Consider the following 16,489-nt stretch of genomic DNA (forward strand, 5'->3'; position numbering starts at 1 on the left):
ATTAGAAGGAAACTAGGAACTTTACAGTAGACCGAGGCGAATTGGATCACAGGGCGAGTCGAATCAAGATGAAAAATCCGTTGATATATGAATGACATGTATTCGTAATAATATTTATTTTACTTTGAATTCACGATTCTTCTTCATAGTTCATTTAAGTATCCTTCTTGTAAATATAATTTGCACTAGCTAAAAGACGAGATTTGTAGGTAAGTATATACAGGGATGAAATTCATGATAGTAATTTCAATATCAGGTATCAGATCATAGAAAATTAAAAAAATAATAAATATGTAATAAGGTACATTTTTTATGACTCTACGGCACCCCGGGTGAAACCATACTCATGTATTGTTTACACGTAATTTGAGTACAAATAAATACTCCAACGCCTCGCAGTAACAATTTCCTCGCAATTACCGAGCTGGAGGCTGTGTTTATACGATTTCAGAATAACATCCGTTCTTACTGATCTTTCCCCGTAACCGAGATAAGTAAATAATTAAGATTGTTTATCATACAAAGTAATCGATTTCGTGATTCTATATTGTTGTAGATGCCGCGTGTAGTGGGTATCCAGATGGGACATTTTTTCGCACAATTTGGTTAAAATGTTAATATGTCAATTTAAATGTGTGGTGTGGTCGCAAAAATGAGACTGTCTTGCCTATCCCTCTTGATTCGATTGTAGGATTGTGGCTGATCAAATCAGGAGGTGCAGACGCATAAGCAAACTTTCAGTGCTAGTATGCGAGCTTTAGAGCAATTTTCTTTCATTTCGATTTACCATAAATCGAAAATTGGTGATTAAATAAGATTACGTGTGAACGCTAGATGAGATTGACGCCAATTTAATTTCTGATAAAATGGTCAATTCCATTGTCTCGTCGTGGTCTCGTCTAAACTGGCCTGTAGAAATAATAACACAACGCCATCTAGTGAGCGATCTGTGAAAGTGTTACAATTTTTAGATAGCGACAGCGTGGCACTTTTATTATTGACGACCTCTCGACCTAGGGGCGCTTCGGGCGCCACCTTTGAACATTCTATGTTACTTACATGTCTCTTTTCTTACTCATAACAATGTATTGAATTGACTAGTACAATATCTGTACGTATACGCGTAAGATAACTAGAAGTCAATTTGTACAAATCACCTTCTCAGAAATTGTTTTAAAAATACTGCATGATGCATGATAATACCTATTTAGCCCTTAACTACCGACAGCTAGGTGTTCAAATGACCACTAATAACAAAAGTTTTGTAAAAAATGATATGATTTTTATAATTACGTGCAATTTTAGTGATTTTTTCGTCCCAGGACATATCATATCCCTTTTAAGTTATTATGACGGCCTTATTAGTTTCAGTATTTTCACTATAAGGCAAGAAGAGTAGGCCAGCAATGCCAGAATTACTGTGCAGCTAAAATTACGTCCGCGAGACATAATGATGCATAATTGACATATTTAAGATTTAAAAAACGTAGCCTATGGTTTCAGAAATTATAGTCAAGAGACAGTAAAACATTTAATTAAACTTACACAGATGGGTCATTTGCTGTAAATTCTTTTTTTTATAGCGGATGTAGACATAATAGATTTTAGAAACATATAATAATATTCCTCTGGTCGTAAACACAACCATTACAAGAGAACAATATTAGTTTTACTCAAAACAAACTAGAAGTTTTTTTAATCAACGTTTTATTTAGTGATAAAAGTAAGCAAATAAGAGCAAAAAATACACAAGATATAGTATAAACTGAAATATATATCATACACTAAAGAAAAGCATTTTCTTTAGTGTATGTTTATAAGAGTTTCAGTTTATAATGTATATGAGTTGGAACTTTTTGCAAAATATATACAACACAATATTTGAACGATTTCTTCCTATTACAATAATTATATGTAGGATATGCCTGTTGGAAGTTTTTTTTATGCTTTAAAGTTTGCCATATTTTGACGTCATAATAGATAGAGATGGGGGCTCCATGACAATCATGTCGAATAGGTACAGATTTGCAAATTATCCTCCTAAGTCCCTGCGTACAATTTTTTGTACATATTCCAAAAATATTTTGAACTTTCATTGAGTAACTAAGGGTTCCAAATTCAAAAACAAAACAAATGCTTCTGGGTCTTAGGAGGCTATGGCTAGTCCTATTATTAGTGCAATAATAATTCTAGCAAAAACGTCAAAACTGTTTCAATCAAATCCAGTAGCTAAATTATGAGTGGCAAACTATCAGCCATTATTTTACAGCCGCAGGCAGCTCTGCTCCGGTTATACAACTTAAATGTGCATTCCAACAACGGATAATATACTCTAATGTATTGATATAGGAACTAGGTTAAATAAAAAATAAGTTGGCGGTCTTGTATCTCGCGTACTTCACAAAGAGGATATCGAATGGAATATGAAAACAAAACAAAATCAACTGTATTGTCAACTGTGTTAAGTTGAAAATAGCTGTAGCTTTTATAGTAATTTATGCTATTTTGAAGTGAAATAATTTACGTGCTCGGCAGCGGTGGCTCTTTCACGTAATTACATGGCAGTGAAAATGTCATACCCGGGTAAAACAGGTTAATTGATTGGTGAAATTACATAATTATATATTCGTGACCTGATAATGAAGAAGTTTCAAATGCAATTATCGTGCTATTTCAATTTATTTTACATTAAACTGTAGCAATGCATATTGAAGTATTTTCTTGGCATATAACCTTTTTTTTGTAAAAAATATCATAGATATTGTAGTCTTTAACTTTTTATTCTACCTACTTTCTATCATACTTAAATTCAACTTTAACATATTATAATTTTGTGGCTTAGGTTTATCCTATAAAGTATGGATAATTATGGTTATAATAAGAATAATAAGTTTATACATAATAATCATCACACTTTAGTTAAGTAAATAAATACTCGTAAGTATTTTATTTACACTTACATTAAGAATAATTACATAAAATTTCATTTAAGTACATACCTAGTTAAAAAGCTTGTATATTTCTCTTCATTTTTATTTATTTTAACCTGTAAATAAAAAGTAAAGTAAAACATCGAATCAATTAAGATTAATAATTATTGAAAAATGGTCAACGGTCGCATACCGCACACCGCACGCCTTCTGTTTTTGCTCCCATTATTCCATTCGTTACGGTTACCATGAGGAATCTAATAATAGTGACTACTACTAAGACCCTTTAGTAACATGATACTAAGGTTATAATGATGGGTAACTGAATAACTGCCATAGAGCACTAAAGCGGAACATGGGTAACAGGTGCCTTGTTTCTATTAGTTTACTTGACAATAGTTGAACCGAAATTTACAATATTTGTCAAGGACAAGGACAAATCGCCATTTGTAATATGAATTAATGTAACCATTAATTAAGAAAATAATTTTTTTATTAAGCAAATACGTCTGCAAACGATACAACAGTCAATGCTTATAAAGGAAAAGTAAAAAATACGGCGATACTATTTCGGGCGAGACTCAAACTTGTGATTATTTTATGAGTATACCTAAGGTCACGCTAATGATTTAATCCCCGTTTCTTTTTTATAAAAAGCGTGTAATTGATGCAACTGACAACAATTACCATAAACGGCACAGTAACCGCCATAGCGCACTGACTCGGAACTGCACTTGTTCCGGAACAAGTTCACTTGTTCCGTTGTGCCGACGCATTGTTGTCGGCCATCTTTGTAACGGCTGACAAGAGGGTTCACGTAAATATTATGTCGTCTAATTGAATTGGAGATAGGTTACATTTAATAAACAATGTGCAATTTATACAAAATGTTAAAAATGGAATTACAACAAAATTGAAGACGACCTACTATTTGATGAAATATAAAATTTTTTTTCTACTCCAGCACTTAAATGTGTCAATTAAATGACTGACAGTGATATCTAAAGCAATGTCATTTGAATGATTTGTCTATAGGCTCATAAGATGACTGCTAGCAGTCATCTTATGAGTATAATACAACTGCTTTATTTTTTTTAAAGATACAAGTTCCGATCATCTTGATTGAAAGAGGTATGTTTTCATTTACAATAATAACTCTTTTTTTTTTAAATAATAACTCAATTTTTTTTAAATAATAACTCTTTTTTTTTAATAATAACTCTTTTTTTTTTGCTGCAGCTGTCATAGAAAAAGTAATGTATGCAACAGCTCATAATTGGTTCTTAAAATTCTCGGGTCTTTTTTTACAAAACTCGACTACGTCTCGTTTTGTAACTTCGACTCTTGAATTTTAAGAACCCTTATTATATCACTGTTGCATAAACTACTATAAGCTATTCAATGACAATTGAATAAGAGATTGTGAACTATTGCAGTTATCTGTAATGTACTTTTATTGCTAAAGCTCCTCAGATCTCATATAAAATATATCCATCTATATTTCTGGGTAGCGAATGTTTCAGGAATAATTTTTAAGAAACATCACATGTCAATAATAATAAAATAAGTTACTCGTACAAGTACAGAACAGGGCCATTTTCTGCGAGTGCGGCTGTTTAATCTTTAATTTCCGTCTTCTTGCCCCTTAACAAAATCGACTTTTCTGACCTTTCGACTATCAATCTACCAGCGAACCAGGTAAAAAATCAAACCCCCATTAAGCTCGAATTAATTTACCTTCCAGTCTTCCGCGTCAGAAAAAAAGGCACACGTGGTCACTACCGTTCACTTACTCGGCGAATTATGCGTACTACGGCAGGTGGGTGGTGTGGGAACAGGGGGTAGCGAGCTGTTCCCACGGCGTCATTCAGCGGGGCACACCTGCTTGCGCCCTTAACGGGGAGCTTGCACACGCCGACACGCGCACTCGCGTGTGTGTGAGGATGAGCTCGAATCGGAAGATGTTAACTTTAAGTTTGAACATTTGATGTTTCCTAAGCACTTCACACAATGCATAATCAATTGTTAGGTGAGTTTAGATAATGTTATGTATATCTTAAAAGGGAGCGCACAAACGCCGCCACGTGCTGCGTGTGTGCGCGATGAGTTGATATCGGAAAGGAGTGTTCGGGAGCTATCATTTGCTTTAGCTATCAAATGATAAAGAAAACTTAACGGTAGCTCGGAATCCTATAAAAATAAGGATTCTTCAATTACATGAGGGATTTCTGATCTTTTCAGTGGGAAATTATTAAAGCCTCGCCTTGCAGATGATACCTGTATGTGCGTTTTTTCAGGGTAATTACATAAGCAAGTTATGATATACCATACGACTTGACTGATCGCTCAAACGTAATACCTACAAGACTAGGTACTCCATAGGCAAAGGTGAACCTAGGTTTTCTAGAAAACCACACTGATACTAAATCTAAAGTGCAACTATTGGGAACAATAGATAACCCAGAATCATAATCACGGTTGTAGACAGTCCCAGTCAACTCAGCTCTGATTATATCCTTCTACACCCACCAGAATGTGCGCTAGATTTATTCATACCATGTTAATTTTATGATAACTATACGGCTGTTACATTTTGCTCGGCTTTTCTATTTACGAGACTTCATTTATTACCCGCATCCTCGGGGTTTTAATTAGATAGGTATTTTATACAGCAGTATTATCGACAATCGGTTTCAATATGGATTAAGTGGTGAGATTTATAGATACACTGGCACCTATATGAATTAAAAAAGATAATTATGAATAATACTGAAATAAAACGGCAATGTGTAAAGGCTTTATAAGGTGTTATGGTACAATTCCCTCAGTTAGTTTGATTTTTGTATGTGGGTAGTTAGATATCCTAACACACGTTATTAAACTCGCATCGCATTAGTTACTCTGGGAAGATGGTATGTTATCTCGCCAAAACAAATTTACATGGTAAACACCCCTTTGTAACGTATAATAGTAATAACGTGGGTAATTTGCGCTATGTAATTTTACAGAAAAAAATGGTTACCTCGGTTTATTTACTCATTGAGTGCTGTAAATACATAATAGAAAACATAAGGTGGTATACGAGTACATATATAATTCACGTATACAATTAATACAACTTTAATACGCGAGGTAGTAATTTGATTCAAATTCATTTTTGTTTTTATGTAATAGGGAGCTAACGCAAATTGTAGCTTTTATATTGAATTATTACACGTATTAATCAAGGGAAAAAGCCATGACAAATTTATACGGAAATTAGATTCCATTTTTAAGGGCAAACTCTGACCAAAACTTTACTAGATACATTAAACTTGTCTGGTAGAGTAAAATCACGAAACAATTTCTAATTTTCATCCAATATTGTAATTATTATTTAGAATCAAAACAAACGCGATAAATGTATACAAATACCGTACTTATTTATGCACAGTGTCAGTATAAACTAATCAATATACATTAGGTCTTCCTGTTGGGAACGCATACTAATGGAGTATGGTGACTAGCTAGGATGCTAAAGGAAATGATTATTGAATGAATACATCGACATTCCAGGTGCTATTGATTCATAGATATTTTATATCAAAGGATTACTATCGCATAAATTAGCGATATCGGGAAATACAGATTATAAAGTATCAATGAAATGTGTTAAGAATCCGTTTTCACGTTAGTTTGACTCTAATACGTACCTACTTTTATTCATAGATACATACATTAAGATGATGAGAGACTCTTACCCTTAATTACCACCTACCCACCACGTTTCTTCTTCAAATCTAATTTGGATTTGGATTTTTGTAGGGAAATAATAAATTTGCAAATAAAGAAACACTGTTTAGGTTTCAAAATTATTAAAAAACCTACAAAATTATGGTTGAAGTTTTCAAAAGTGCCTTTTAATCATTGTCAAATATTTAATAACCCAACCCTCCACAATCAAATATGCTAGGTAATGAAAACAATTGAGCGCGACCCCCGCTGACCGCCCGCGTGCGTGCGCGCAAGCCCGCATGCGTTGGAATGTCATTGTCGCGTGGCGTGCCATGCGTGATTGTTTTACTGACAACCCTAAATGTACATTTATACGTGGGGTCGGGTCCCTATAAGGGTCATGCGATTTAGAATTAAGCAAAATGGGCAATGATTTTTTTTAGGGTACGAAAATGAGTTCACCGTGAAAATGTTAACCAATATGGATCACCTGTAGATGGTTCATGGTATTTACGAGATCTTTTTAACATGGGGTCAGACAGATCTGATAATAATTAGATTGAATTTCATATATCAGCATAGTGATGTGGTTGGTTCCAAAAAAAATGTATATGGGGACAGGACGGACAGATCAACCTAGCTACAGATTAAGCAAAGGTCGTTACTACCTAACTATGCGTACTATTAGGCGACGATATACATAAATATGTATCCTATGTACGTAATAAATAAGTGAATTTATAAGATTAAATAATCAAAACTAAAATAAATTGATTTAAACACTGCGTCTAAATTTACTAAAATAACATCTTGTAATACCATAGCTTCAATAAACGATTATGATTATTCATTTTAGTTTTGATGATTCAGAATGACCAAAAAAGAGGAAAAAACTAATATGTAGAACCCTGACTCCTAAACAGACAACAAATAAATAACTCCATATAAACTGACGACCGAAAATCCTTTTAAACCAAGTCAACAATACGGGAGTGTGTTAGGCGTGTGTACAGCACGTTCCGCGCACACAAACACACAACACGCACACACGCATTGAATGCACTCGAAAGAGTAGTTTGATACGTTAACGTACACATTATACAAAGTCCCATTTGTTGTAACCCTACCCACTCTGGGGACGGGGCAAAAAAGTGAAGATTTTCTTTCTTTTTTCAAAGGCAAGGCTGCACGTGGTCGATTTGTGGTCTAGGTTTTTTTCTTTTGATGAAAGTATTATGTTGTGAAAAATCCTCTGGCATTGGTTGGTGTCAGTTACGACGGCTTTCAATGCCAGCATGGGTTGGAACTGATGAGTTGAATCTTAATTAGCCGGTTCAACTGGTTGCGTATTGACGACAAATTCGGTGTTTGAAAGAATAATGTCACACTTATATACATTACTGTAACACATGTTTCGTTTTTCTTCTTAGGTAAATAATTATTTATCCGTTGATAAGACGCCACACGCAGCGTCTTGAATCGTATCCGCTAGTAAATCAAACTGCATTTCAGTGGTAGATTTCCTTCAAGACTTTCTCATATGCAAATAACAGAATATGTTTTAACTTCATCTGTACAGGTAAGGTACCTGTAAGGTAACGCCGTTCCTTAAAATATTTTCTTATAAGATATTTCAACTCTGGTAAGAATTCATAAGAAAAATATCAAAACCAATTGGTATTAATGTTCGAAGCGCTAAAATACATATGATTGTTCGATTAGCTGTGTCAAAATGCTTTCCCACGATTCTTTTAACGTTTCCGAATTAATTGTTTCAGAGAACGATCATAAAAATAAACTTTATGCCATCTGACTCGATAAGTAACAAGATTTTGTCAATTAGGCATTTAACGAAGACGGTTTTTTGGAAACGCGTCATCTTAACGTTCTTAATTAGACCGATCTTGTGATATCAGATACGACTGCAGTAAATTGCTTCGCACAAATACAATTAATGTGATCGTTTAAAGCACCATTATGAGTCAATCTGGAGCAAAAATATTTTGCATGAGTATACAAATTACAAAAAATGTTCTATCTACTTATCAATAAAATAAGTTGGTAGGTATTTAAAGTATTTATGGAAAGCCTTTGGTAAATAACTGGAAATAGTTTATTGCAAAATCGAGCAAACTTTAGTTACGCATCTAATCGCAAACACACACCTACATAGGTGTTATCTAAAATAAGTAAGGTGAGTTATGGACTTTAATACGAGTCCTAAATAACGCAGATGCTAGTGTGATAATAATTACTCATTTGAATTCTGAAAGTTAAGTATTTTAGGAGTATGAAATCAAGAAATATTTATTTTTCCACGGACACTGATTCCTAATTTTTCTGCAGGGTGAAATTAAAAATACAGCACTAAAGATTACACATCAAAAGATGTGGTAATGGTAATGTGTCCCGGGCTCAAACTATAAAACTGTAATGACATTCGCTTGCATTTTATTCTGATTTTAAATATATTCAATTTAAATGTTAACCCCATTAGAGGTTATGTTCGCTTTTTAAGGAAAATCCTTTCAGTAGTTTTTTTAACCAAAATCGTACCTAATTAAAATTTGTTCATATATAAACTGAGCATTAAAAATGCTTTAAAAGATAAGACGTTTTAAATACCTGAAGTTTAAATTGAGTTCAAATGTAAATTGAAGTACCTGTCTCAGTTCAGATAAAAAAGCATTAATTGGATTTGGAATGTGAATAACGGTTGTCTTGTAAGAACGATTTTCCGATTTACAATAGATGTTAAAGTGTTAATATGGCTATTGATTAGGAAGGTGGATATTTCTATACAATGTTTAAGTTAATTATCCGATTTTTCTTCGCTCGGGCGTATCAGGTTCAGGTTACATTTGTTGTTGGTTTATCTACAGACGGGCCCAAGTAAATGTTGAAAACAAGCACTTAAGATAATATCGAGGCGATTAATGGACGTGATTAAACAATATTTCCAATAAATTTTAATATTCACTACATTGTTTAAATTATTAAGACTTTTGATAACATCGACATCTCTTGCTCGATAGGCGCATCGTTGTTATATCAGATTTAGTGAAATATTTTATATCTCAGAAAAAAAAAACGATTCGTATTAAAAGCAACGGTAAACTAGGAACCGCTATTGAATTGATTTATACAATATGCATGTACATATGTATAAGTAATATCTACTTAAACAATTAGACTAATTATGAACAGAAAAAAAATGAACTTGTGAAAGGTCTAAACTTAAAAGTTACATGTCAGATCTAAATAGTACTCCGTTTCTACTGACAAAGTCATTAGGTGCCTAATGTAATCGCCTCGAGGACATCCTTTAAAAGAGCTGTGTGAATAAAAGAAAAGATTCATAGGCAGGCCTATAACAGTATAATTTATAGCAGAGAATATGGAGGCCTATGTTCTAGCGTGTGATAGATATCTAGGTGCGCTAGCATCGCTAACCGCCATGTATACGCTAGGCTGACCGGAGGAAATGATTTATCAGGGCGCAGTACGTGATTTGCAGCCGCAGGCGCACCGATTTAATCGCAGGAAGCGACACCGTCGTGCTATGATAAATCTGTAAAGGAACTTATCTATCCAGCTCTAAGCCTCAGCTGCCAGTGATTCATAGTGCTTACGATAGCGCTGTATTTTGCTAGAAAATCGCCCACGGAGTGACGGAAAACGGACAGTGGGTGCGAGCACGAACGAAAGCTTTGATAAGAACAATGCACATTGAATCACAAAGTAATCGAGCTCGAACGGACTAATCACCCTTCCCGATAAGCATCTGATACTCTTGATGTCCAACTTTCATATGTAAACTGATGAGCTAACGAAAAACCTCACAAACAAAAAAACAAAAGCAAACTCATCAAGGAATCATCTGAGAGCTCGTCATCAATAAATCTTTACGAGCGCAATCTATTCGGTACGAGTAACTATTCTAAGTCGCGGCACGTCAAAGCTTTTCTTCGTAGAAGTTGTCCGTAAAAACCAGTCTGAACGCGCGCTACCGCTCGTGCTGCGCGCGCGCCCCGCTCCCGACGCACGCGCGCCCGCGCGCGCGCTAAGCCTCCCCCTGCTATATAAGCCGAGCCGCCCTTCCTGATTCACTCATTCCCTTCTGACGCTCCGTGCGCGCATGTCGCTCTCTCTATCGTAGTGATAGTTCGTAATAAGTTCGTAGCATTAACGTTAGTTAAGATGTGTTTAGCTAAGGAAGAGAATTCACCGCAAAAGGAGGTGTCGCCTCCAAGGTCGCCTTGGGCAAAGCTTCTGAACCGACAGGTATGTAATTCATTCGTCTTAACAAATCCTCGAACTTTGAATCAAGTGTTATCTTCCCATAAAATTTTCGCGCACTTTTCAGAACCTCTTGTGCTTCAATCGATTAATACTTGAGACTTATTTATGTTTACTTCTATTACAGAACTCCAAACCGAGGCTTCCTCGTAAAGTGGCGAGCTCTACGCGTGTGAATCTTAACAAGTGCTGGTCGAAGCTTGGAGAGCTCATCTCCAACAATTCGCCGCGCGCTGACCTGCCATCACAAAAGACTGCATATCCTGAGGAAGCTATTATAGTGCCTTTCTCCGACTTTTTCTATCCCTTGGACCCGGTCAAACCGGCGCCAGTGGAAGACGACGACAACGCTGAGAACCAGAACATCGTCAACACGAGTCGGTTCGAGCTGATTTCCGATGATTCCGAAATCAACGACAACATGGCCAATGAAGTACGGGAAATCTGCTACGCCGCCAACAAGCACAACTGTTTCGTATGTAAGATTTGTTATTAATCTAACGCAAGATTTTCTCAATCGTACTGTCTTCCATTTTTCTCTTCAGATTAAATGTTTTAAATTTTCGGTAAAGATACAGTGAAAACAAAATCTTGTCTTCCAACAAGTAGATTTAGTAGCTCGCAGTTCGCGGGCAGTCCATGTCTTCCATTAGACTTAGTGCAGTGAGTTGCTGCTACAACGCTTTCGGCTTAGAGTTTAAATGTGATTTTAGGTGTCCTTTAACTGTGATCTCTAGCGTTATAGATGCCTCTGAGCGAACGCGGTGTAACATCACTCGCTATAAATTAGTTTCGATGTAATGTAACAGTATAAAATTGTCCATTCAAGTTTTGGTAGACAGCTTTAACGACAAACTGCACTGTAATTATCAACGCACCAGTTTCAGGCTATCTTCTCAAATTCTTGATCTTAGCAGTTTCTGCTTAGTTTTGTCTGTTTATCTGTGTCCAAGGTCTTCCATTAGTTGTAAGAGAGTTATATTATTTGTTGTCTGTGATACAAAATGTTTATGAGTAAACGAAGCTTTAATTAGGTTAAGTAAAAATGATTATTTGAAGGTAATAATTAAGTTGTATTAGTCTAGTTTTTAATGTTGATATTGAGTGTTCGGGAATGTTAGTAATGTACGTATACTTAATAGGTATCAAATCCAGTGTTTAGTTAAGTGCTTATATAAGGTAGTTTTTGGTATGAGATAATACATATCAATGACAAAAGCTTTAATAGTTTTTAAGTTTGTACATTACTGATTGAACGAAATTATTCAAGTGTTCATTATTATGTAATTAAGTTTGTATAATCTAAAACGGGCCGAATATGTCAATTATTTAGACTGTAATTTAGAAATTTCTTAAAGTAGCTATAAGTTTCATTTTATTTTGATGTATTGCATCTTTAGTTTTTAGTTTATTTGAATTTACTTAATGAATTCTTCCTTATGTGTCAATTACTTAAGTTTATAATTGTCCTTCTAAATTTACCATTCAATTTCTCTTTTTGGCATTAGATTAAGTTTTAGTAGGTATAATATTTTTTAAGGAATTTCAAGACTTTCGTTTGATCTCCCAGTCTTAATAAATATCAACTTATTCAAATACTTATTTCTTTCATTCTACTTTCCCGCCAAAACCAAACCTATTAAAACACAAATGTGTGTTTGCTATAGGTATTTAATAAAAATTACTTGAAAATATACTTACGAATCAATATGTACACAGTATTTTTTGTATCTAAGATAGCAGAAATTAATTAGACAACAAAATTACTCATAATCTGACACCCTCATAGCAACCACACACAACAAGTTGATCAAATTACACACACACGCACACACGCACAACATAAACCTGAATATCCAGAAGAGACCACGAGCTCCACTTACATAACGATACCCGTTCCAACCGAGTAATTACTAAATAATTAATTGCTGGCCGTGAACAGTAGCGATGATATCTGGCAAGAAATTATGCCTATAGCAATTTATTTGATAGCATCTAGATTATATTAAGACTATTAAGTCTTGTACATAGGTTTAGAATTAGAAGTAGATAAATATAGAAACTCGATACTTAGGTATAGGTATTACCTAATATTATTATGCTAAACCAAGATAAGTCTGCAATGATTTTGATTGTCAAACTTCTATTAAATTATGACGTATAAATACGAGTAACACATGCACTGCGTGTGCTATCAAAATCGTTGCATTGGTCTAACTCTATGTGCTTTTGAAAATAGCTGCTTTACCTACTTCATAAATAAATTTAGAGAAAGAAAACAAATCGGCTAAGAAGTCTAATTATGAAATAAAATGATTTATTAACAATCGCAAATCAGTCTTCATTAACAAAAACACCTACTTTGACGTTTTTTTTACACAATCTTACACAGTCACACAATTAAGCAAAGCTGGATACTAGACCAAGATAAACATGCTTTTGCTTACATAATATACATACAAATTGTCCATAATCTACCATCACAATTGAAAAACCAAATCCTTATTTGGAATCGAATTCGAATCCGGGTTTGCCCAGCTTCATAGGCTATGGAGACTGTTTAAGTATATTATGTTTTTATAAAATGTTTCAATTCAACACCTAATATCTGTAGTAAAGGCTACGGGGTCAAAAAAATAAAGGTTTTCTTGAAGTAAAAATACTATGACATTTAGAGTAGTCAAGCTGGTGCAATAAGTTTGCAGGTTTTGTTAGGCTGTAGCCTAAAAAAATTACGAATTTTCGTTCTCGACATGCATAAATATACTTACATTTTGTAATTTTTTGTCTGGTTTTGTAAGTTTTTTTTTAAATTTGTTTATTTACAGATCACAAAAACATGTAAAGTATTGTGGGTATAGATTTATCGAACGTATGAGGTATAGAATTACGTAAGTTCTTAGAATCAACTTTAAACTAAAAATAATAGTATCACAAAGACAAGACTCTTGACTTATAATAAGAAGTGAAGTTAACTTTTACTCGAAAAGGCAAGAGAATAGTATTTTTTTACATTTTATATGTTAATGAACTTCTCCGAATCAAATTTTGTCAAAATACTTACATAATAACCGTGCCCAGGTTGCGTTTATAACAAAAAAGCACTTAGGCAAAAAGTTTTAATCAAAATAATCATGGGACTGGCGTATGCTTACAATTTTCTACACGGTGTTCTTGGAATAATTGGATGTAGCGAAATTAATTTACATAAGTGTGAGTATATCAATACTTATGATACTTTTACGCGATGTGGATGTTAATGCCTGCAAGGTTTTTTTTCACGTGGTATGTTTTTCACTGATTAGGTACCTAAGTATAAAAGTAAATTCATTGCACTAGCAGAATATTTGTAGTATCAATATTGAATAAGTCTACGGTTTGGGGCCCGATTCGGATTTTGAACTAGAAATAAATAGAAATAGAAATTTATTTGCTAGAAATGTGATAGGTACAGAAATTAGGTAGTAACATGCAATTTAGCGAGTTCAGACATCTATTACATATCTATTAGACATCTCCAAGATACGATAACGATATTCTTAAGGTGACAGTCCATTTCCAACCGCAGCTGCACTACTGTTCATTTTACTATGGAAATTTTGACAAACCGACACAGTTTATTTGACAGTAACAGTAACAGCGACGCGTTCAGTACTAGTAGTGCAGCTGCGGTCTGAAATGGAATGTTACCCTTAAGATCTAGCCTGTCAAATTTGACATTTCCGCGATTCTGGAGTTATTACTCTTGAACGATTTCCACAATGTCTAAAACGTCTCGTTATGTATTTTTAGATCTCAAAAGGATTTTGAAATGATCTTAATACGACAATTTAACCTAAAAGTGACATTAGTTGCCAGAATTGAGTTGCAAAAGATATCTAGTTGAAATCAAAACTGCCAGGTATCTAGTACATATCGTATCGTTCTCTTCTCTAGAACGGATCTTGTTTTCCGAACTTGTTTTGTTGGACTCACTTGTTTTTGTCACTCGCGCGACAAACAAGTGAGTCCAAACCATAAAATTATTCAATGCTAGTATGTCCCACAACAGTTTAAATTCGATAAAGTATCTATAGTTCAGGTTTGTATTTAATAATTTATTTTAACTTCAGAGGTTTTTGTAAGTTAATATTGAAATTGCACATGCTGAAAGAAACAGATTCCATGTATGCGTTTTGTGTAAAATTTACAGTTTCTTGGACCCCTACGTGTTCTACGAAAATAAATGTCAGTACGTGTCAAAAAACCGTTCTGAAACGTGACATTTCGTAAACGCAGCGGATGTCCATTTATTGGATACCTATCATGTAAAGTTCGGGCAACGTTTAAGAATGATAAATCGGCCACATTTCTAAGCCCGATTCGTTCCGACCCGACGATATCGGGATCACAAAAGTATGCGACACCTTACTGTGATAAAGGTAGTTTTATACGAACGTATAGAAGGATACGGCAATAGGGACCCATGAAATCGCAGCGCTGTGACGAATCGCAGAAAAATTTCGGTTTTTCGGTTATTTCTTAGGGATTTGTACGGGCTTTCTTCGCCGATTCGACGCGCTGAACGGGTGTCAGCATTACAAACACATGTGCTTTGATTTAGGCTCGTTCGGCATTCAAAGATCAGCAACGGCTTTTAGATTTCGCGACAGATTTCACGGCGAGCTATGCGTTACATTGATGTTGACTTACCTTCCGTCACAGCTGCTAGTTATGAATTTTATGGGATGACATTGCCATGAGATCTTAAGAATCTTTAGTGTCCATCGTTTATTTTGTCAAAGGGAAAATCCATGATACTTTATCATTGTCGTTATAGCTACTATTCTGATTATTCCTTGAACATAACATTCAGTTACAATAACTCCTCATTGTAACGAGATGTATAAAAGAATATATTTCATCTTTATCCACTGTTGTAAGTAAATATCGTCGAATATATTATATATACATGTCATGTCGTACCTTTTTGTAAATTTAAAAGGTACGTAATGCAAGCAAGACTTGGTCTGTACTATAAATAGAAAATAACTACCAGTAGATGCCCGATAATTGAAAGTGGCCAAAGCTCGAACGAAAAGATTCAAAGCTTAACAAGGTAGGGTGGTTTTAAAGAAGTTATTCTAACCTATAGTTATTCCGCACCCATACTCCTTTTACGGCCGCTATCACGGTATGTTGCGTGTTTTGAATAACTTACACAAGCCTCCGAGTCTTCGCACCTCAACGAACTTTAACAACGCAATCACGAAAGAACTTGTTAAACGCACCAGCTTTGCTGTTGATAGTATATCGATGCGTGAACTCTTTATCAGAAGGACAAACCTTATTCTTTTACAGTCAGAATTTGGAATCATTCGAAACTTTAAGGCCGTGGCTTATACAATGAAAGTGGGCTTGTATTTTTGATTTAACAGTGATGCTGCATTTATCATAAAATTGGAAAGCAAATGCAGTCAATTGATAGCAGCCTTTAGATTTACATCCTTATTGCTGTAACTATAAAGTCTGCTAATGAGTATGCTGGTTTTTATGGCTGCACTCTT

General features: G+C 34.6%; 1 protein-coding gene across 1 annotated transcript; it reads left to right on the top strand.

Moving 5' to 3' along the window:
• The first annotated feature begins 10,306 nt into the window (after positions 1-10,306).
• On the top strand, positions 10,307-12,541 carry LOC134653976 (uncharacterized). The gene is made up of 2 exons (XM_063509344.1): positions 10,307-10,928; positions 11,071-12,541. The coding sequence occupies exons 1-2, from the start codon at positions 10,845-10,847 to the stop codon at positions 11,437-11,439; spliced, it is 453 nt and encodes a 150-aa protein (XP_063365414.1). The 5' UTR covers positions 10,307-10,844; the 3' UTR covers positions 11,440-12,541.
• The last annotated feature ends 3,948 nt before the right edge of the window (positions 12,542-16,489 follow it).

The sequence above is a fragment of the Cydia amplana genome, chromosome 14, assembly GCF_948474715.1.
Source record: "Cydia amplana chromosome 14, ilCydAmpl1.1, whole genome shotgun sequence".
NCBI classification, from domain to species: domain Eukaryota; kingdom Metazoa; phylum Arthropoda; class Insecta; order Lepidoptera; family Tortricidae; genus Cydia; species Cydia amplana.

Coding starts and splice junctions, on each gene's coding strand:
- LOC134653976 (XM_063509344.1), top strand. CDS start 10,845: ATGTGTTTAGCTAAGGAAGAGAATTCACCGCAAAAGGAGGTGTCGCCT. Junction 10,929..11,070: donor CAAAGCTTCTGAACCGACAG/GTATGTAATTCA, acceptor CTTCTATTACAG/AACTCCAAACCGAGGCTTCC.